Source organism: Meriones unguiculatus, assembly GCF_030254825.1.
Source record: "Meriones unguiculatus strain TT.TT164.6M chromosome Y unlocalized genomic scaffold, Bangor_MerUng_6.1 ChrY_unordered_Scaffold_35, whole genome shotgun sequence".
NCBI lineage: Eukaryota > Metazoa > Chordata > Mammalia > Rodentia > Muridae > Meriones > Meriones unguiculatus.
In genome coordinates this window covers 455,515-478,592 of record NW_026843712.1, presented here as the reverse complement: position 1 = coordinate 478,592, position 23,078 = coordinate 455,515, and the positions used below count along the sequence as shown (strand labels likewise).

Sequence of the window (23,078 nt, the reverse complement as noted above, 5' to 3'; positions counted from 1 at the left end):
ACAAAATAGAAACTGTGGGCATTTAGAGCCAACCTATTACAAAAAAATTGTGCCAGAGCCTTAGAAATTCTTAACGTTCCCTTGAAAGTGTGCATTGGCCTCATGAACTTTCCTGGGGCCGCTAACTGACCTCTACTCTCAAAAGTGGGATTCAGTTTTATTGTTTGGAGAAGCCCAGGCAGAATTCAGGTGTAACCAGTGTCTAAGCACTGGATTTTTTTGGAATGTGAACTGTCAGAATATCTACTGCTTAGATGCTGGCCGTTTGGCCTACGGTATCTCTTAAGATAGCAGTGCTGGTGTCAACCTCTATGAAGGGATACCAGCAGAAAGTCCCTGCCACACATGTACCTCAGCTGTGATATGTTTCCTGTTTCTTCAGATGTCCGGGAGTCACAAGAGTGTCTGGGCCAGACTCTAAGCTGGATTCTAATTGGTCTCCTGCCTATTCTACTTTGTGTGAAATACCCCCAGGGCCAACCAAGGTGAGTATGTGGCTCCTGTCAAGATGGAAACAAGAGGAGGGAGTGGTAAAGCACCACTGTCTTTTCATATATCTTAAGTTCCATTACCATTTTATCTCCGCTGGAACTCTGTGCTCGTCTTCAGGCAATGTCGAAAAACAAGGAAATGGACATAGATGAAAGCCTTTACTCTCGTCAGCTGTGAGTGGTGTCCAGGATGGGAAGTGGAGATTGGGAGGAGGCACAGAGTGGGCCAAACTGTAACCTAGAGTTCTTTGTTGACAGGTATGTGCTAGGTCATGAGGCGATGAAGCATCTCCAGGCTTCCAGTGTGCTGATATCAGGCCTGCAGGGCCTGGGTGTGGAAATTGCCAAAAATATCATCCTTGGTGGGGTTAAGGCTGTCACTCTCCATGACCAGGGTACTGCCCAGTGGGCTGATCTGTCTTCCCAGGTATCTCTTTTTGTTTCTCCTTGCCTAGGCGCCAGCATGTGCACTGCATATGTTTCAGTCCTATCTTTCCACACCGACTTTATAGTTCTACCTGCGTGAAGAAGATATTGGCAAAAACCGAGCTGAGATATCCCAGCCGCGCCTTGCCGAACTCAACAGTTACGTGCCTGTGCACGCCTACACTGGACCCTTAAATGGGAGCTTCCTTACTGGTTTTCAGGTACCCTCCTGCCTCCTGCCTTATTCTTTCATCTTTGCTGTCATTTCGGCTGTGGCAGTATGACTGGTTTTTTGTCCTGGAAAATGAGGTGGGGTAGGTGGCACTTAGAGCTCCCCAGAGGGGCAGATTCTTTTGTAGAAGGGGGCTGTGTTACAGTGACATCTGAAGCACAGCACCTGCATACATAATTCCCGAGCCCTTGTAAGAGCGTGAGCCTCTTGGTCTTTACAGGTGGTGGTTCTTACCAGTGCTCCTTTGGAATATCAGCTGCAGGTGGGTGAATTCTGCCATAGCCATGGAATCAAGCTGGTGGTAGCAGACACTCGGGGCCTGGTGGGGTGAGTGCTTGCCTCTTTGTTGTCTAACTTCTGCCAGCTAGGCGAAGAGTCCCCCAAACCTTCATGTTCTCCTCCACCAACCAGATTTGAAATGCTTTTTTATTTCTCTTGAGTGGTCTGAGGGGTGTAGGATCTGTTCCAGTACCTTAAAGTGCTGGAAGGCCCTGTGCTTGGTCCAAAGCACCACGCCTGTCGCCTCCCTCCCTAGACAACTGTTCTGTGACTTTGGAGAGGAAATGATTCTCACTGATTCAAATGGGGAACAGCCACTCAGCGCCATGGTTGCAATGATCACCAAGGTAAGGAGGCCAGCTGCATAGGATCTCAGTCAGAGGTAGACAGCAGTTGTTCTTCCTCTTTCCTCTCCTTTTCTTGTTCTCTGCTTCTCCCCGTTCTTTCTGCAGCCTGCACTCCTTCCTTTCTCATCTTTCTGTGTTCTTGATGTTTTCTTTTCCTTTCTTACTCCCTCATTTTTTTTCTTATTTTCCTGTCTCCCCTCCCCTTTTTTTTTCTTCCCCTACCTCTGTCTGACTGTTGAATGTGGGATCTGACCACTAATTAGGTGAGCAGCCTATCCCCGAGGTAAATCAAGCACCTCTAACTAGTAGTTGCCCTTACCTGCTGGCAACCTGTGCTTGACTGTAAATCCTTGGTGTTTTTTGTGTTTTTGTTTGTTTGTGGGTCGTGCTGGTTTTTGCGTCTGCCTTTGAGATGTTCTCAGGAACGTACTTAAGACTAGCTTTGAATTCAGGTTGGGGTTCTGCCTCAGCTTCCACGGTGGTGGTACTACTGTAAGCATGCCACACTGTGCTAGGCTTAAAGCTAACTCTTTTTTCTTTCCTCAACCAGGAAAATCCAGGGCTTGTCACCTGTTTGGAGGAATCACGGCACGGATTTGAGAGTGGCGACTTTGTCTCTTTCACAGAAGTTCAGGGCATGAGTGAACTGAATGGCATTGGTCCCATAGAGATCAAAGTTCTGGGTACGGCAAGCCTGGGGAAGGAGGGTGAGAAGTGATAGCAAAGAATAAAGGGAAGAATGGCTCTGTGATATTGGCTGTCTGAGGAGCCAAGAGGTCACTCTGCAACTTGTAAAAGTGGTCTCAGAAGAGTCCACTTGCCTCTGCCTCCTGAGTGCTGGGAGTAAAGCCATGAGCCACCATGCCCTGATGAAACAGAGCCTTTTAACTTGTGTCTCTCCATCCCCACTGCATCATCTCTCATTCTGTGTGTGTGTGGGGGGGAGTATGCGTGCCTGTGTGTGTGTGCCTGTGTGTGTGAAGTGCATTGCTTATTGTTAAACAGCCCAGTGACTGTGGGTTTATTCCCTTTTGGCTGTTGGTTTATTCCCTCTTGACTTTTCCCTCTATTGGTTGTAGTTTAGACAGCTTAATTTTCTCCTTAAGCTATGAAAGGACTAGGCGACTACGTCCTTTCTGTGAGGTAAGATCAGTAAGCTGGGTTCTGGAAAGACTGCTCAGTTTGCAAGAGCATTGCCTCTCTAAGTGTTGGTGCCGAGTCTGAATTTAGAATAGCCACGTTGTGCAGTCCGGATGGCACACAGGTGACCACTGCAGCTTCAGTGGGCGTCAGGGGCAGAGGAGTCCTGAGGGCTCACATCTCAGTCATCGAACCTGCTTCACTGAGAAAGTTTCTGAAGGCTTGTATGGTCGTGATGTTAAGAATCTATAGTACAGAAATTTGTGTATGCAGTTAGCCACATTCAGTGCATCCCAGCAAAGACTTGTGAGACTAATAAAGCTTCTGTAGAGGGAATAGGTTAAGAAACTTGGGGAAACCTAAATGAAGTGAGGTGTGTCAACAACCACCGTCAAGAGACGCATGGTGTTTGATACTGTTTGATAGATGCAAGATACTTGTGAGTCTTACATCTTTGATGTTGGCTCCAGTTGTACTGGCATGCTGAACTTTATTCTGGATTAATCTTCTTAACCTTGGGCCTCAACTCCTTTGTATTGTCCAGACCTGGATGAGTGTGATTCTGAGTACTCGAGGTGATGCTTATAGGAAGCCTTTCTTCATGGCGGAAACTGAGCAGTGATGGAAAGGACTGTGAAGACTCTTAAAAGTTGTTTTGTATGTAGCCCTCCACCCCAGGGTCCCTGCTCATAGAAATGATTCGTAAGAAAGGGAAACTCTGTACCACTGTGGATGACGTCATGCACCTGACGTAATTCTGGCACTGAGGAGGTGGATTCAGAAGGATTAGGAGTTGAAGGTCAGCCTTAGTTATAGAGCAATAGGCCATCTTGGGCTATGTGAACCCTTGTCTCCAAATCAAGAAATAACGGAAGAAAAATTCCTTGTTTTTGAACATGAACACATTTTTTTTCTTGTTATTCCCTAACTAACATTGAAACATAGTCTAGCGTAGAGAACATTGGTATAGCAGTTCTCACTATGGTGAACATTGGTATAGTTGGTAAAGTTCTTGGTTTGTGTAAGTGTTCTGGAGAGTTTGATCCCCCAGAACCCCTGTAAGAAAAGTTAGGCCCTGTGGCTTGTGTCTTTACAGAGGTAGTACATAAAGCTTGGGAGAGGTAGATTTTTTTTTCTCTTGTTTTGAATTTGTGTGTGTATGTGTTCCGGGATGCCCTGCAGTGAGAGCTACAGACAGTTGTGAGCTGTATGGGGTAGGTGCTGGAAATTAACCAAACTCCTGTCTTTGTGGAGCAGGAAGCACTCTCAACCACTGAACTAAATCTTGGACAGAACTTGAAACAGAAGCCAGACTTGGTGGTACTTTCCTTTCATGGTATTAGTGAGTTTGTTGTATTCTGCCTGCTATGTGCACACTTTGAACTGGCTGTTTTTGTACTCTGAATCCCCTTGAGGTGACTTCTGAAGTGCTGGGATAAGACTTGTATACTCCTGTGACTTTGGGAGTGTTTTGTTTTCTTTTCCATGTCTTGAGTACAGCATGCTTGAAATAAATAAAAAAATAAAAATAATAAAATAAAATAAAATAAAGGCTGCTGTGTCTTAGGCTTGGTTTTTGTACTTGGTCTTAGGACAGCAGATGGGCACTGCATGGGCTGGCAGTCCTCTCCATCTTTTTCATCTTTCAGGTCCCTATACCTTTAGTATCTGTGATACCACCAGCTTCTCTGAGTACATCCGTGGAGGCATTGTCAGTCAAGTGAAAGTATCTCGGAAGATCAGTTTTGTGAGTAGTTGGGGAGGGGCCATGGGTGCATGAAGGAGTGCTTTGGAGATTTGTAGGTTGTTCACATCTGGTGTCAATGCTCCATCGTCTACAGAAACCCCTACTTGCCTCCTTGGCAGAGCCAGATTTTGTGGTAACAGATTTTGCTAAGTGTTGTCGCCCTGCTCAGCTGCACATTGGCTTCCAGGCCCTGCATCAGTTCTGTACTCAACACAGCAGGCCGCCTCGACCCCATAATGAGGTAAGTGAGTGGGAAGCCAGCCAGGAACCCCAGATTTGTCTATTCCCTGTGCCTGTTTTACCTCCAGTAGGGCATGATGGATTCTCTCTGGGTCCGACCAGGAGGATGCTGCAGAAGTGGTGACCTTAGCACAAGCTGTGAATGCTCAAGCTTTGCCAGCAGTTCAGCAGGATTGCCTGGACATAGACCTCATCCGGAAGTTGTCTTATGTAGCTGCTGGGGATCTGGCACCCATGAATGCCTTCATTGGTGGCTTGGCTGCCCAGGAGGTCATGAAGGTTAGCATGAGTGGGAAAGGGTATGGACTGCTGTGTGCATCCGATTCCATGACTGCCTTTCAGTCCCTGTCACTTCCAGTTTGGCTACTGACAGCACTCCTTCCCCAGGCTTGTTCTGGAAAGTTTATGCCCATTAGGCAGTGGCTGTACTTTGATGCCCTTGAATGTCTCCCAGAGCACAGAGTGGCCTTCATGGAAGAAAAGTGCGTGCCGGTAGGTTGTTGGGAACAAAGGGAAACTTTGGGAACCTCTTGAGGGAAGGCTCTCTGTAACCAGTCTCTATTCATCCACATAAATCCAGCGTCAGAACCGTTACGATGGGCAAGTGGCTGTGTTTGGATCAGACCTACAAGAGAAGCTTGGCAAGCAGAAGTACTTCCTGGTAGTTGACACTAATGGCTTCCCTCCACCCTCTCCAGCATCTCTCTCACCCTGATCCTTTTTGGGGAGGGATCTTTTGGTTTTCATGTCCTGATCACATCACCTCTTCTGTGTTTTGGTTGGTCAAGGAAAGGCTACATGATTCTGTGTTTCCTCCTCCTCCTCCCTCAGTCACGCAGAGGAGTTTTCCAGCCCTGTGCCTTGAACGTTTGGTACTGCACAGTCTTGTGTTCTCTTGTTGTTTTCTTATGGGAATAAGGAGTGGCTTACCGTGTGCCACCATTATTCACTCAGATCAGACTGTTTACCAACTTTTAGGTGGGTGCAGGTGCCATCGGTTGTGAGCTGCTCAAGAACTTTGCCATGATTGGCCTTGGCTGTGGAGAGGATGGAGAAATCACAGTTACAGATATGGACACCATTGAAAAGTCAAACCTGAACCGTCAGTTTCTCTTCCGTCCCTGGGATGTCACCGTGAGTGGGATGGGATGGGATGGGATGGGATGGCATGTCTTTCTCTCATCTCTTTGATTCTGATCCAAGTGGTTTACACGTTTCTGCTTTCTTTAGTTTCTGCCCTTTTCTTTACTTCCTTCCTGTATTTCAGTCATTCTGGAACGAGTTCAGTTGATGTTATTTCCTGTCCTATTCCTTCCTTTGCCTGGTTTTCCCTCTCCACCCAAGCTTGGATGTTTCTTCAAGGCAGATGTGACATTGTGAGAAGTGGGTTAATAGAGGCATGATTGTGGATTCCGTACAGGTCAGTACGACCTCGACTTGCTCATAGTCCACCTTTCCTTGGCTTCATTTCACACTAAGCATTCTAGACTCTTGATTTAGAAAACTGAGGTAAGGAATGTTCGTGGCCCTCTGTGATGGGAAGGTTTGGAACAAGGGAGAAACTTCCTGAGTGCATTTTGATCTCCTCTCTCTGTAACACTGAGTCTACACGACTCAGAGATTACTTAAGTGGTATTGAATACTGTTTGTCTTCCCTCACCCAGCTCGTTCTGCCAGTGGAAAGGACAAGTTTCTTCCATACTTTCTGGGAGCCTTTGTTAGTTCAGTGAAGCTGTTTTCCAGATGACTAGTCTGTGGTAACTAAAACAAACAAACAAAAATAACAACAACAACAACAACAACAAAAAATCAAATCAGAGTTAGCTATTGCAGCTTTTGCAGTCTCTAGCAAAGACTGCCATAAGTGGGAGGCTGAAGCCAGAAATTAGGACAAGCCTGGGCTGCACAGCAAATACAAGAAGCAAAAGATAGCCTGTCATGGTTAACATGCACTAAACAAAAACTAAAACAGAATCTTTAAAACAAAATAAAACACTTCAAGAGAATACTCTGTTTTCCCCGCTCTCCTTCATAAACTTTTTTAAAGCTGCACCTAAAAACAGATGTAGGAGTGCCATGGATATAAAAATATAGCTGTATTTTCAGGTGTGGTGTGGCGGTGTACACGCCTTTAATGCCAGCACTCGGGAGGCAGACACTGGCCCGCTGTAACAGAGTGAATTCCAGGACAGTCAGGGCTACACAGAGAGAGACCTGTCTCCAAAACCAACCGACCAAAGAAACCAACAAACAATAGGTGTCAGAAGAGAGGACATCACCTGAAACATACTTAGAAAAATCTGAATATGCTGTGACTCCTCAGGAATTCTATGCTGGAAGTGTTTTCACGATAAATGCTTATTAGTGCTTTTAAATATTCTGCTTAAAATTCTAACATGGGAAGTTGTGGTTCATATGACCTAAATCCCAAGAGGCTCTTTTGGAGACTGTCCTATGAATATGAATATGTCTTATGAATATGTGGCGTATGGTTAATGTTAGGATGCCAGACGTGTGTAAGAGAAGTAGAAACAGAGAAGTTAGCTTTTGGAAATACCGGGGGTGCTGGTGTTCAGTGCTTAGGAAGAATTTTCTCGTAGGGAAATTGGCATTTCCGTGATGAAACAGGGTATGAAAGCAAACAGTTGACCGCGCCAGGTTTGCAGTAGCCTGAGGAAAGATGATATTGGGCTGTGTGGTATTTAAAGATTAGAGAGTCCAAGTGGAGGAGGCCACAAGTGAAAGTGGAACCAGAGGAGCTGTTGGAGAAGTAGAACATAACTCACTCTGTCTGTGTTTCTATTTGGGTTACTCCTGATGCCATTAACTGAAAATACAGTAGCTATTAGCTCATTCTGACCTCGTGTCTTGTTTCAGTTTTTCTTTCTACTCACCTTCTGACTTGAGGACACTTGCATTCAAGTGTAAACACACACCCAGAGAGAGGGGGAGAGAGAGACTCAGAGAATGTACAAGCTAAGGAAATACCTATTTCACAAGACTCAAAATATTCTGTGGTCCCAAACTTCCTTTATAATCCTTAAGCCATAGAGATCTGAGAATATAGCTGTCATAAAAGAGCATCCTGTGGTCCGTAATCTCCTTTGAAGTATCCCTTGGGGCTGACACGATTGGAGCCTGGTTCACCTTGAGCCTTCTTTTGCCCTTCTGGAGATAAATCTCAGGATATCTGTGTGACATTTTGTTTTGTGGGTATATGGGAATCAGCTCCTTTTTCCATATTCTCACCCAGAAGTTAAAGTCTGAGACTGCTGCTGCAGCAGTGCGAAACATAAACCCACACATCACGGTGTTCAGCCACCAGAATCGAGTAGGCCCTGAGACAGAACACGTGTATGATGATGACTTCTTCCAAAACATTGATGGTGTGGCCAATGCCCTGGACAATGTGGATGCCCGTAAGTTTGCAGCTTTATGAGGACAAGAGCAGGGTAGTGTGTGTGTGTGTGTGTGTGTGTGTGTGTTGCTTGTGTTGCTGCCTTGTCTTGGGGTTTTGAGACTGAGTTTCTCTGTGTAGCCTGGGCTGTCCTGTAACTCACTCTGTAGACCAGGCTGGCCTGTGGTCCTACCGTATCCAAACATTCTTGCTGCTTATCTTCCATTTCTCCCCATCTCGCCGAAGGTTTGTACATGGACTGCCGTTGTGTGTACTACCGTAAGCCTCTGCTGGAATCAGGCACACTGGGCACCAAGGGCAACGTGCAGGTGGTTGTTCCCTTCTTGACAGAATCTTACAGCTCTAGCCAGGACCCACCTGAGAAATATATCCCTATCTGCACACTGAAGAACTTCCCCAATGCCATTGAGCACACCCTGCAGGTGAACATCTTTGGGAGAAATGGGAGGCTTGGAAGGGTTAAGTCATTCCGCCTTTTTCTGTCTCGTGCTGCAGATTACAGTTTCCTGTGTGTTTCTGTGTCTGGAATACATCCTGTGGCTGTATACCTACTGCCAGAGAACCTGTCAGTGAATCCTTTCATTTAAAAAGAACTCTACCTTTTTGCACATCCTGGGTGTGCTGTCACAGTCTCTGAGGTCTTACTTACCTGTATTAGCCCATAGGTGATGTATATCTAGCAGGTGTTCCTTTGGTGTCCTCCACCTCTGTTGACAGCACTCGCAAGATTGCACAAGTTCAAACCAAGCAAAATCCCAGCACAAAGAAGAAGTCCATACATTGTCCTGCCTCTGAGCAGGAAGAGTGAAACCTGCTCAGAAAGGGAAAAATCGTTGTCTACAATGGACTGTTACTGGGTCTATCAAGCACATTTCAGGGTAGGCCCCATGCCTAGGAGTAGGTGGCCACATGGCCTTCTTGTTTTTCTTGCTCGCTTCTGTTTTGGTATTTCTTCTCTTGCAAATGGGTTTCTGTCCCTTTACTTCTCTGGGTTTTTACTTTTATTGTGTTTTCTTGAGAGATACCACATGGGTTAGGCAGGGAGGGAGTCTCGGAGGCCTTGGCAGAAGTCAAAAATACAATAAAAATATATTGTGTGAAAAAACTATCTCAAGTTCAAAAATTAAAGAACCTTAAGCTTTTCATTTTTGAAAGAGGTACAGGAAGGTCATTGGACATGATCTGAAGAGTGAGAACGGCCTGTATAAACAATGCTTTCTGCTACACAAACCAGCTAATGTTGACTCTGCAGGTAATTTAGAAAAATTACCTTTGATAGTGAGTGCATTTTTGGTTTGTTTAACGCTTACCCAAAGTCTGTTAAACAGCTGGTTAGTCAGTGTTGCTTCTGCCTGTGTAGTCAAGTACATAATCTTGTGAGCCATCTGGCTGGACAGAGTGAATGCTGTCCAGTGGAAACCAAACCCAGAGCCCAGGGCTGAGAGGATGTTTTTGTTTCTGTTTGGTCATAGGCTCAGTGTAGTACCACTGAGGCTGTGCTAAGGAGTTGGCGATCAGGAAGGAGTAGGCTGTGGAAAGGTCCAGCTGCATTATCATGTCCTATTTCTTTTAATTTTTATATTTTTCTTCACAGTTTATCCATTATGTATCCCAGTGGAAGCCCCCTATTCAGTCCCCCCAAGTCTAACCCTCCCTCGCTCTTCCCCTCTTCCCCTAGTCCACTGAAAGGGGGAGTTCTCCACTATTGCCCCCTGTCCATACCCTGTAAAGTCTCATCAGGACTGCTTGGATCCTCTTCCTCTGTGGCCTGACAAGGCTACATCACCAGGGGCAAGTAATCAGAGAGCATTCGACTGAGTTCATGATAGGGGCAGTCCCTGCTCCACTCACTCAGGGATCCACAGGGAGACTGAGCTGTCAGTTGGCCACATCTGAGCAGGGGGTCTAGGCCCTCTCCATGAATGGTCCCCTGCTGGTGCATTAGTCTCTGCAGGAACCCCTGGGCTCAGATCTTTGAGTTTTTAGGTCTCTGTGTGGTGCTCCTGTCCATTCCCACCCCCCCCCCATGTCCCTGTAATCCTACCTCTCTTTCTCTCTAAGACACCCTCTGTTCTGCCCAAAATTGGCATCTGCTTCATTCCTCCATTGAGTGGATTCTTTCAGAGGACCCTCTATTGTAGACTCCCATCCTGTTTCCTTTCTTCCACTGGTGTCTATCCTGTTTGGCATTCTGAACGCGATTTAAGCATCCTCCCTAGGGTCCTTCTTGGTGTTTGGGTTCTTTAGGTCTGTAGATGGTTGTCCTATATTACATGGCTGAATCCACTTATTAGTGAGTGTTGACCATGCCTGTCTTTCTGTTTCTGGGTTACCTCACTCAGGATGATCTCTCCTGGTTTCATCTATTTGCCTGCAAATTTCATGACTTTTTTGTTTTTAGGTGAGTACGGTAGAGTTGTGTAGTCATGCCTGCCTGTGCACATGGCTCAACCGTCCCAGACAGCACTGCGGGCCCCAAAGCACCCAAAGAGACTGGTTGTCCCTGTTCGGAAGAAACCCAATGCTGAGGGAACCATGTCCGTTTTCTTGCTAGAGGTTATGGAATGGTTCCCTGGGTCTTCACAGCAGACAGAGAATCAGAAAACTTGTTTAGACAGTGTTCAGGTACTTTGCAGGCTCCCTCCCAGATCCTCAGATTGCTTATCTGCAAAAATGTGCATCCCTATCAGAGATAATGTGCATTGAAGTAATATCTACCTCAGGGGGTGATTAAAGCACTTATCAATAAGCTTTGGTAAAGTGCTTAGTGTTGGGTATGCGGTTGCCATTGTAGTCAGTCATGTGGTATGGTATGTACTCATTCACTAACTTTGATGCCTGCTCATGCTATCGTTACATCACAGAGTTAAAATTCAGATGTGTGCAGTGGTGTTTATTCTTCTGCAGTGGGTCATAAAAGCAGGGGATTGTGTGTGAGAGTTAGAATTCAGAACCTGTATGTGCAGTGTCTACATAGATGTCTCAGGCCATTTCAGCAATTTGTCCTAGCTCTCAGAAACCTTAGTGAGTAGACAGTGTCTGTTGAGTCATGGGTACTGTTCTGCCCAAACCTAATAACTGCTTGTGGATCATTCTTCTTCTAATGTGAGTTGTTGTTGTTGTTGTTCTTTTTTTTTTTTTTTTTTTTTGTCTATCTCTCTTAAATCCCAGCATATCACACCTGTATTGCCATGAACTTTCTAGTGTCTCACACATAACATAAGTGGCTGCAAAGAATGGCCACAGGTGTTAAGATTGGTGTTGAAAGCTCTGGAGAAGGTGGGTCCCCTCATTCAAGAGGTTGAATGCTGTCTTCACCCAGAGCAAGCTCTACTAACTAGTAGTCACTAATGTGTCTAGAACGCTATTTTGTTGGGCATTGCTGACAAGCACATGACATTTGTGTGCTCTGTCTGTAGTGGGCTCGCAATGAGTTTGAAGGGCTCTTCAAGCAGTCAGCAGAAAACGTTAACCAATATATCACGTAAGTCCCAGACACTGTCTTGCCAACCAACAAAGGTATGCTATCTGCTCAACTCAGGCAGAGGAGATGAGTTAGATGGTCGATTGAGCCTGGTGCTGGTGGAGGTGCTGGGAGGTGGTCAGGGTCGCCTTTTCCATGGAGAAATAGGCTAGTCCAGAAACCTTACTTTTAGGCCCCTGATGTAATCCAGCTGTTTGCATTGGGCAGGGACCCCACATTCATGAAGCGAACATTGCAGCTAGCAGGCACCCAGCCTGTGGAAGTCCTGGAGGCTGTACAGCGCAGCCTGGTCCTGCAGAGGCCACGTACTTGGGCCGACTGTGTGACTTGGGCCTACCGGCACTGGCACACCCAGTATTCTGACAACATCCAGCAGTTGCTGCATAACTTCCCTCCAGACCAGGTATTCTCTACCCCCTGGGTGTATTGGGCTGAATACATTTCCAGGAAATTGGATGCTTACTGTCCAATATATGACTATCCATGGCTTCTTCCAGGCAGCTTAACTGCCATGGGCACCCCAAGGCAGGGTTTAGGCCAGTACTTTGGGCAAGCACTTGTGTTTTCCTTCTCCCTGTGTGACAAGCAAGGGGTTTAGTTTCCTTTCTTCCTGTACTTGTGGGCTGAGTCACATCTGATGTCACATGAGGGCCGTGGTCAGAGGTGAGAAAGTTCTCTAGTTAAGCACATACAGCAATCTCTGGTCCCAGTTCCCAACTGTGGTTGGCACTGGGTCACATCATGGGTAATGTCTTGATGAACATCGTCTGTGAAATAGGTATGGTAATGTCTTTTGGGAGTTTAGAAAGGATCAGTTTGCATTTCTTAGTATTCCTTCGGTTTTGTACCTCATATAAAGTGGTAAGTTTTGTCTTGTTGTGTGTTGGGATCATCATGAATTTCCAAGAATGGTGGGCCTGGGATTCATGAGCTGAGGATGGTGTGAGTGTCCTACTCCCTCATCCTCTTCATCCTTTGCATTCTCCTAGGTTACGAGCTCTGGGGCACTCTTTTGGTCAGGACCAAAACGCTGTCCACATCCGCTCACCTTTGACACAACCAATGTAAAAGTTGTCCTGGGTCGGTGGGTGGGTGGGTCGGTGGGTGGGTGGGGAGTTTGTCTCTACCCTCACCCTTTGCCCTGCCTTTCTTTTCAGCCCCTGCATCTGGATTATGTGATGGCTGCTGCCAACCTGTTTGCCCAGACATACGGACTAGGAGGATCCCAGGACTGTGCTGCTGTGGCCAAACTCCTACAGTCTCTGCCAGTCCCCAAGTTTTCTCCCAAGTCTGGCATCAGGATCCCTGCTTCTGAGCAGGAGCTGCAGAGCATCAGTGCCACACTTGGTGAGAAAGCTCCGCAGTTAGCTCAGGGTTCATGTGTCTGTTTCCTCTCCCTGTAAGCCTCCCTGCCCTCTGGTGTTTGCCACTGGCCATGCTTTTCACTGTGTTTCTGCGATTTTCCTGGCCTGTCTTCTTTGAGTCTGTACTTTAGGGTGCATGCTTGGAAAACAAGTTTCTGTATCTCCTTTCTCTGCAGTATGGGTTTATGTAAATGGTTCATTCTTTCTTTATATGAATTACTTTACAGAATTCTCCTTCTTGTTTCTTCTTGAATTCATTTCCTGCAAACAAAACCTGAATGCTCCCTGCCATCTCCTTCTGCTGCTTTGTCTTGTAACAGAGGTTGTCTCTTTTCCCACCCAGGTATCTACTTCACACTTTTCTCTGTGTTTGTGTCCACTCTGTGTCTTGCTTGAAGCACACCACACTTGGAGCCCACTTGGAGTCATGCTCCATCTCCTCTTCTGACCTCTCTGAAGAGTCTCTTGTCTTGTCCCAATCTCCCCAGTTGATACTCAATTTCCCATAGGTAGTAGTTGTCTCCTTCTGGTATTTGGCCAACAATGTCCTTTTCAGACTTTCACCTCCTTCATTTAAGTCTCTGCTTCTCTTCCCTGTAGGATTGCCTGTCTTTTCTTTCCATTAACTAACGTCTGTCTTTATGTGAAGTTATCTGAATCACTTTTTCCCAGCTCCGTCATCTTCATCTTTCAAAACTGAAATCCTATGCCCATCGAACAGCTCCTACCATCCTGTACCACCTCCCCATTTCAGAAGACATTTGTCGACTTTCTTGTCTTTTTGACCACTCCCTATACCATCTTAGCACAACTACAGAGAAGCAAAATCATACCAGGTGTTTCTCTGTCTCATCTATTTTTTTTTTTTTTAGTGTGATGGCTATGCATTAATGTACTCCTACAATTTTCTCTCTGTGTCACGGCTTTATTAGACTCCTGTGTGAATATTTCTCTGTTAATTTGTTGCCGTATAACTAATTTATTTCCTTCCACCCTTGATCTATTATGAACATGCTGCTTGCTTGTATGATGTGTTCATCTTTGTCACTTAGGTTCTTCAGGTGTTTGTGTGTTTGTATTCCTCATCCCTGTATCCCTTGGGCAGGGAAGTGTTTTCTCACCTCTCCTTCTCTTCCATCTTCCACGATACCTTTCCTTTTCAAATACTTTTACCTGAACACCACCCACTCACTCCTGACTTCACCTTGGACAGTGCAATGGGTTCACCAGAGATTGTGGTGTCTTTCACTTTGTGCAGATAACAGCCATCTGGAGAACCTCAAGATTTCACTTCCTACTCCAGACAAGCTGCGTGGATTCAAGATGTACCCCATTGACTTTGAGAAGGTATATGGTGGGCTACTTGGGACGTCTAGCATGGTAGGCACAGAGCCCTAGCAGTAGGCTTTGGTCAAACATTGTTGGCCTGCAGTGGTCGCCATCTGTTTCAAAGAGTAGTTGCTTTGATGAAGGGAGAGAGTTAGATCTGTGAGTATAAGAATGAATAGCTTGAATGCCGTTAAGAATTAGGCTGGTTTAGGAAAGGTGTGGTAACATCTCCTTTTTTAAGATTCATTACTTGACTAATTCTGGGAATTGGCTAGGTTCCCAGTCCCTGGCTTGATTTCCACAAACCCCAAATGGTCTGTATTTCATATGTTCATCTACAGTACTTGTCCTGCACTGGAAGGCAAGTTTTAAAAAATGTAATATCCTTTGATTAAAAACAACAAACAAACAAACAAACAAACAAACACTACTGCTTTGAGATTGTGTCTCCTAGAATTGACAGTGAAGTTTCCCAAAACAAGACCTGAGCAAAGGCAACACCAATAGACATTTTTTCCATTTAGATGTACTTTGATTATATTCATCTCCTTCCCCAAGTCCTTCTAGATCATTCCCAACCACAACTTCCATGATTTGTCTCTAAAACAACAGAAATGTAGTACAACAATAAGACTTTCCAAAACCAGGAAAACAAGACACCACTCAAGAGAGAGAACAGCGAGAGTCCCAGCAAACCCTTTTTAAAAATTCATTTTTTAAATTGATTACAATTTATTCAGTTTGTATCCCAGCTGTGGCCCCCTCCCTCGCACCCTCCAAACACCCTTTCCTTTCATTTCTCTGCCAATGCTGCTTCCCCAGTCCACTGATAGGCAGGTCGTCCTGTCCTTCCAGCTGACCCGCCTATCAGGTCTCATCAGGACTGTCTGCATTATCTCTCTCTCTCCACCAAACTCTTAACAAAATAAAAGCACACACAGACTGTCCAGTCCTCTAGGTATTGTTCCACTATTCCTAAACAGGAGACCTGCTCTGATATGGTTGATATACCCATTGTCACTCCACAGGAGAAAAGTGATGTTCCTGTTCCCTGCAGGTATAAATGACAGATTGGTTGTTAACCTTGACCCTAAAGGTTTTGCTCATTCATCAATTTTTTTTTAATTTTTTTTTTATTTTTTATTTTTTTACAAATACAACAAAATAACATAGGATAAAACAACTATCACCTCAGAGCTGGATAAGACAAACCACCGACAGAGGAAAAGAGCCCAGGGGAAGGCACAAGAAACAGAGACCCACTAAGTGAAAGCCATAATACTTACTCAGGGGACCTGTGCAGGGTTTATATGAGATTCGCTCAGTTGATTTAGAGGGCCTAGTTTTGTTGTTGTCCTGCATCCCTTCTTGCTCTTACCCTCTCTCTGCTCCTCTTCCCTCCATTTCACCAGTGTGGCTGCCCAAACAAGACCTGAACAAAGGCAACACCAGTAGACTATTTATTTCTACTAAAACAACTTCTCAAATGTAAAATTACGTTGATCATATTCTTCCCCTTCCTCAAGTTCTTCCAGCTCATCTCTGATGGAGTGACACTGGGCATAATCCACCACTCCAGGTCAGACATCCTGTTTGGGAGAGGTTAGACAGCGCATCGTGAGTTAGGAGGTGCATACAAGTCTGTGTGTGTGTGTGTGTGTGTGTGTGTGTGTGTGTGTGTGTTTCTTTAAGAGGTTGGTGGTATCTGTTCTCTCCTCTACCATAGGTTTCATGAGCTCAGAGAGGAGGGATTTCATGTGGATGTCCCATTGAGGGATGGCTGCTCCAAGATCTCTTACTCTCTGCATAATATCCAGCTGTGGGTCTCTATGTTCCTATCAGCTGAAGAAGGAAGATTTTTGGATGTTGGTGTAATAAGACACCAACATTGATTCATAAATGTAGTGGAATATCTGTCATTAAGAATCATTTTTCACTATGTTTTTGTTTTTGCTTTTACCAGTATCATTTGATCTCTTCACTACATCTCTTTAGTATCTATTGTCAGGTTCTTAGTCACCCAGTGTCAGGTATGGCTCCATCTCATGTGGTGGGGTCTTAGGTCAAGTCAGTCATCGTTTGGCCTCCCTGCCCCACCCCCCCAGTCTTTGTGTCAGTGTTAACCTAGTATGTGTTGCAGGCAGGACACTATGGTAGATGAAGGCTTTGTGACTGGCTTGATGTTTATGTTCCTCTTTTGATAGCATGCAGAGAACCTTCCTGTACCAAAGAGTGAAATGTAGGGGTGAGGGCTCTGTCTAGGTACCAGTTTGACATTTCCATGTTCAGTGAGTTGTGTAGATGTTTTTCTTCAGCTGTCAGCTTGAAAAGAGCAACCTGTAGTCTTGGCAACAGCTGGGATTAGTTGGGGATCCCTTGGGACCCCTTTGGCCAGTTTCTCAGACAGATGCAACACAATCCCAGTCCTGGAAGCTTCTTTTTGTGACGAGAGGTGGCCAGTTGGGGGGACTTTGTCTCTCCCATCATTTGGTGATTTCATTCTATCTTGCATGCCCCCACCCCCTTTTGTAAATGCTTTCAGGAAGTTTCTACTTTGTTCGGTTTCTGCATACCCTCACATCACCATTATTTTAGCCATATCTCCCCATATTCTCATTTTGGTTTGTTTATATGGTGAATCACTTTTATTGTTTTTTACATATTGAACCATCCCTGCATCGCTGGGTTGAAGCTTCTTGGTCATGGTGGATGATGTTTTCCAAGTGTTCTTGGATTAGGTTTGCAAGCAGTTTATTGACTGTCTTTGAATTAATGTTCACAAATGAAATTGGTCTGTAATTCTCTTTCTTTGTCCTCCAGTCTTTATGTGGTTTGATTATCAGGGGTAACTGTGATCTCATCAAAGGACTTGGGCAATAGAGTTCTGATTGTCTTTTGTAGAGGATTGGTATTAACTCTTCTCTGAAAGCCGTGGTGGTGGTGGTGGAGCATGCTTTTACTCTCAGCACTTGGGTGGCAGAGGGAGGTTGATCTCTGAGTTCGAGGCCAGCCTGGTCTACAGAGTCATTTCCAGCACAGCTAAAGCTACACAGTGAAGCCCTGTCTCGAAAAATAAAAACAAACACAAAACAAAACAAAAAGTCTGGTGAACTCCTGTGCTAAAATATCTGGCCCCAGACTTTGTTCGTTTGGGAGACTTTCAAAGGCTGCTTCTATTCCACTCTAGGGTAGAGGTCTTTAAAAATTGTTTATCTGATTTTTATTTAATTTTGGCAAGTGTTACTAAAGTATGGAGGAGCAAATTATCCAGTTTTTTTTTTTATTTTCCGGTTTGGTGGAGTACAGGGTTTTGTCTGTCTGTCTGTCTATCTGTTTGTTTGTGTGTTTGTTTGTGTTTTGATTTTTCAAGACAGGGTTTCTTCTCTGTGTAGCCCTGGCTGTCCTGGACTCCCTTTGTAGACGAGGCTGCTCTCGAACCCACAGAGGTCCCCCTGCCTCTGCCTCCCAGAATGGAGGATGACAGGTGTACAGCACTGCTCCTGGCTTTTGGAGTACTGGTTTTTAAAGTATTGTCCTTATGATTCTTTAGGTTTCTTCTGCGTCTGTAATCATAGCCCTCTTTTTGTTGCGGATTTTTGTTAATTTGGATATTCTCTTTCTGCCCTTTAATTAAATTATAAAAGATCTGGTCAATCTTTAATGATTTTTCCCCATTAACGAACTGTTGTTTCATTGATTTCTTTTAACCCTGAGTTTGATTATTTCTTATCGTTGGTGTGAGCTCTTCGTTTTCTTCTAGAGCTTTCAGGTGTTCTGCTAAGTTGCCACTATGACGTCTCTTTAAGTTTTCTTTCTGTTTTTGTTTTGCTTTCTAATGTAGGCTCTTAGTGCTCTGAACTTTCCTGCTCAAATGGCCTTCCTTGTGTTCCTTAAGTTTGGGCATGCTGTATATTCATTTTCCTTCAGTGCTAGAAAGTGTTTTGTTTCTAATTTCTGCCTTGACCTGTTTTTCATTCAGTAGGGCCTTGCTCAGTTTTTATGAGTTTGTAAGGTTTCTGTTGTTTCTGTTGTTGATCTCTAGCTTTAATCTACGGTGATCAGAAATGATATGTGCAGTGTTGTTTTGATTTTCTTGGACCTGTTGACACTTCTTTGTGTCTGGCCACATGGTCAATTTTTAAGGCTCCTTGGGGGTCTTAGAAGAAGGTATGCTCTTACGCGTTCGGGTGAAATGTTCTGTAGATATCTGTTAAGTCTGTTTGGTTTCTAACTTCAGTCAGCTCCAACGTTTCTCTGTCTAGGTTTTGTCTGGATGACCAGTCCATTGGCGTGATAGGGGTATTGAAGTCTCCCACTGTCAGTGTGTGAAGGTCAACATGTGATTTAAGTGGTAATAGTGGTCTTTAAAAAGGTTTTCAATTATATTTATTCATTAAATTAATGTTTTATTAATTATAGTGTACCCCAGCTTTAGCCCCCTCCCACTTTGCCTCCCGGTCCCATTTTCTCCTCCTCATCTCTTCCCATGCTCCTCCTCAAGTCTACTGATAGGGGAGGTCCTCCTTCCCTTCCCCCCTGACCCCAGCCTATCAAGTCTCCTCAGGACTGGCTCCGTTGTCTACCTCCATGGTCTGGTAAGGCTGCTTCTCCCTCAGGCGGAGGTGATCAAAGAGCCAGCCACTGAGTCCATGACAGAGACAGTCCCTGCTTCCATCACCATGGAACGAACACATGTGGAGACTTGAGAAGTCAGGTATAAGTCTAATAAGTCAGCCATTCTTTAGTACTTGGTCTTTTCCCCTTGCTGCATTTAATATTCTTTCTTTGTTCTGTATATTTTAGCGTTTTGATTATTAGGAGATGAGAGGACTTTCTTTCTGGTTCAAGTCTATTTCGTGTTCTGTATGCTTCTTGTACTGTGATAGGCATTTGTTTCTTTGTTTGTTTGTGGTAGGGAATTTTTTTCTGAGATTTTGTTGAAAATTATCCTGGGCCTTTGAGCTGGGATTCTTCTCCTTCCTCTATTCCCACTATTGTTAGATGTGGTCTTTTCTTGGTGCCCCGGATTTTCTGGATGTTTTGTGTCAGGAGCTCTTTAGATATAGCATGTTCTTTGATGTGGGCTTCATTTATTCTATGGTATCTTCACCACCCGAGATTCTCTCTTCCACCTCCTGTATTCTGTGTCCCCTCTGTATTTTCTGTTTAAGTTCCTGGATTTTTCATTACCAGGTTTCCATCAGTTGGGGTTTTCTGTTTTGATTGTATTTTCGCTCTCAGGTCTTGAACTGTTTTATTCGTGTCCTTCCACTGTTTGCAGCTTCCAAGATTACTTTAGGAGATTTATTTGTTTATGTCTGATGTATTTCCTCTTTAAGGACCTTTATCATTTCAAACAGGCTGTTTTAAGACCTTTTACTTGTGCTGTGGACATGCTGGGCCTGCTGTATCGGGGTTGGTGGGCTTTAATGGAGGCAGATGGTACTGATTTTGTTTTAATCTCCAGGCATTTGTGATAGGGAGGGTTGTAATTCTAGGTGTACAAGGTGCTGAAACCCAGGCTTCTCTGTGCTGGGTGGGTGTTTTGTTCATAGGCTTCTCTTTCTCCCTGGTATTTTATAGGAGAGTGTGGAGGCTGTGTGAGGCCTATAGGAAAATCTTCTGGAGTCTTGATAGGTGTGGGACTGGGTTTTCCAGGTAAAATGTGTTTCAAGGTGTGGCGAACTGAGACTTAAGGATTGGAATGGGCTTGGGGTGATAACTGTGCTTTACTGCAGGGAGGGAAAGCAGAGTGTTTCACCAGGAGCTGAATAGTCATTGCCCTTGTTACGAGAGCACACAGTTAGGAGAGACCACAGCTCTTTAGCTCTGCTAAAGAGCTCGAGAGGAGACCAGAGGATTGAACTTGGAGGAGTTGAGGCAGAAGTGATGATCTGCAGTTCCCTTTCCGACGTCCCTGCCTAGGTTGCTCTGTGGTTTCTCAGGGAACGCCTGCTGGAATTAGGGGACAGAACAAACCCATTAGGGGTGTAGGGAGAGGAAGAGCAGTAGGACATATAGAGATGAAGTGGGTGTGGAATGCTGCCACAAGTAGACTGTTACAGAGCGAGGTTTGAGACTGCAATTTTTGATTTGCAGGAGCTGAGGTAGACACGAGGACTTGGTTAAATTTAGGCTGCCTGTTTCCTGGACCAGAGAGGCCTATAGTTCCCTGTAGACCAGAGGGCCTCCTGGATTTCAGATCTAGATGTGGAGAGGGAGATGAGGAGGGGAAGGCCTATAGGAGGTGGGGGTCAGAAGGCTGCTTCAGGTATTCTGCTGCAAAGCTGTGGATGATAGTCGGGGACTGGACTTGGAGGAGCAGAAGGAGAGGTGAAGGTCTGCAGTTAGCCTACCCGCCTCCCTTATAGGAGTGTGTTTGAAGAGAGTCCTTAGAGGCACTGAATACCTGAGCGGGGAGTGGGAGGGCACGGTTATTGGGCCCCACTCATAAACAAAGAACGGCAGGCAACGAGGGAAGGCTGAGAGTAGGAGAAACCCTCTTTTCCAGCGTTTATTCAGTACCGAGTTGTCATCCCTGAAATCATGGAATCCAAGTAATGCTCACAGACTGAGCAGGTTCTATTTAGGTGTTATCTTTAAACATACCAAGATGGGGCCATAATTTTTAAAGAGAGCAAGCAGGGAAGAGGATAGTTAGAATGGATTTGAAGAAGGAAAAGCTAGAGAGAGACGCCACAATTACATTTCACTCTAAGAAAAAGAAAAAAAAAACAAAAACCAAAAAACTTTGCTTTGAACAAGACCTGCAGGACACAGCACAGTTACTTCTTGTGGTCATTGCATTCATTGCACGTGGCTGGAGGAGACAGTTGTCTCCTCAGTAGCCATTCACTGTCCTACTTCTCCACTCCCAAAAGGATGATGACAGCAACTTCCACATGGATTTCATTGTGGCAGCATCCAACCTCCGGGCTGAAAACTACGGCATTTCCCCTGCAGACCGGCATCAGGTAATAGGAGTCTGTGACCTGCCATTGACCCTTGCCCCAAGCTGTTTTTCCTTCCTTTGAGTCTTCCGTAGACCCCCTGCTTTCTCTTAAACAGTAGCTAATCCCTGTTGGTCACTGTCTGTCTTACAGAGCAAGCTGATTGCGGGGAAGATCATCCCAGCCATTGCAACCACCACAGCAGCTGTAGTTGGCCTTGTGTGTCTGGAGCTGTACAAGGTGGTTCAGGGACACCGACAACTGGAGTCTTACAAAAACAGTTTCATCAACTTGGCTCTGCCTTTCTTTAGCTTCTCTGCACCCCTAGCTCCAACTTATCACCAGGTGCGGGACCTACAAAGAATATAGGAAATGTTGACGTTACCATTCAGGGAGATGATGAGTTCATGAGCACTGTGTGTGCGTGTGCAAGCGGGAGTGTGCTCGCATGTGTATGTCTAACCTTCACAGGAGATGAGGTGTTATGTCACTGAGGTAAATTTTGGGTACTTTGGTCCGTTCATCAACTACACAGGCTACCTGATTGTGGGGCAGGCCAGATATTGCTAGAGTGCGAGGTTCTGTTTCGACAAAACCGAAAAAGAGCAAGAAGGGTGCTGGCAAAATACTTGATGGGGATCTATGAGGGAGGGAGAAAGCAGGGTCTTAGGGTGTGTGTCCTTTTCATTACAAAGATTCAGACTTCCTGATCACAGTTAGATGATGCTACAAGGGTGTGTTTGACAATAGAGCAATGGTTAGTGCAGTTGTAACATGTTAACAGCGCTTGGGTTAGCCCCTTCCTTAGCACGTGTATTTGTCCTCCAGTACTATGATCAGAAGTGGACATTGTGGGATCGCTTTGACGTACAGGGACTGCAACCCAGCGGAGAGGAGATGACCCTCAGGCAGTTTCTAGACTACTTTAAGGTAGGGCTCCGTCCTCCTTGAAGTCGCCGTAAGTGTACATTTGACTGACCACTGTCCCATCTCACAGTCACCACTCACACATCTCTCCTAACCTTTGCAGGCAGTGCACAAGCTGGAGATCACCATGCTGTCCCAGGGTGTATCCATGCTCTATTCCTTCTTTATGCCAGCCACCAAGCTCAAGGAATGCTTGGATCAGCCGTGAGTTAGCCTCTGGGCTGGTGGGATGGAAGCCTTATAGAGGATTCTCAGCATCCCAGTGTGCTTCTCATTCTTCCTGTTCTTTTCCCCTCCTCTGCCCCGACCTTGGCTTTTATTCTTCCCTCTTAACTCTTACTTTTCCTGATTTTCAGGATGACAGAGATTTTGAGCCGTGTGTTAAAGCGAAAACTGGGCCATCGTGTAAAGACCCTTGTGTTTGAGCTGTGCTGCAACAGTGAGAGTGGAGAGGACATCGAGGTTCCTTATGTACGATACATCATCCGTTGAACTCCATTCTTTCAGTTCTGTCAGCCCACAGCAAAACCCTTGTAGTTAGGATGATCCCGGAGTCCGGACTTGCTTGTTCCCAAGATGTTTTTTTTTTAGTGATTTTGTTTTTTACGCTGTTTAGAACTGAAAGTCATAATAATAAATTTTCAGGCTTTAGGTAGTGTGTCTTCCTCTCCTTGCAAGGGCAGCAGCCCTTACTCTCAACTGTG

The 23,078-nt window shown here is 45.2% G+C and overlaps 1 protein-coding gene across 1 annotated transcript; it reads left to right on the top strand.

Annotated features, from left to right (window-relative positions):
• The first annotated feature begins 407 nt into the window (after nt 1–407).
• Nucleotides 408–22,866, top strand: LOC132651914 (ubiquitin-like modifier-activating enzyme 1 Y). Its single transcript, XM_060376868.1, has 25 exons — nt 408–485; nt 610–665; nt 750–918; nt 1,004–1,138; nt 1,370–1,476; nt 1,685–1,775; nt 2,326–2,458; nt 4,565–4,662; nt 4,757–4,903; nt 5,005–5,181; nt 5,290–5,394; nt 5,483–5,563; nt 5,881–6,036; nt 8,156–8,321; nt 8,546–8,742; nt 11,740–11,804; nt 12,012–12,207; nt 12,794–12,868; nt 12,962–13,151; nt 14,427–14,515; nt 21,379–21,471; nt 21,601–21,792; nt 22,276–22,377; nt 22,478–22,578; nt 22,731–22,866. Exons 2-25 carry the CDS (start codon nt 613–615, stop codon nt 22,864–22,866), a joined length of 3,054 nt encoding a protein of 1,017 aa, XP_060232851.1. The 5' UTR covers nt 408–485; nt 610–612.
• The last annotated feature ends 212 nt before the right edge of the window (nt 22,867–23,078 follow it).

Excerpts from the sequence above, each read along its gene's own strand:
- LOC132651914 (XM_060376868.1), top strand. The coding sequence starts at position 613 with ATGTCGAAAAACAAGGAAATGGACATAGATGAAAGCCTTTACTCTCGT. Across the intron at positions 5,182-5,289 it reads CTGCCCAGGAGGTCATGAAG|GCTTGTTCTGGAAAGTTTAT; the intron begins GTTAGCATGAGT and ends CTCCTTCCCCAG. Across the intron at positions 12,869-12,961 it reads TCACCTTTGACACAACCAAT|CCCCTGCATCTGGATTATGT; the intron begins GTAAAAGTTGTC and ends CTTTCTTTTCAG.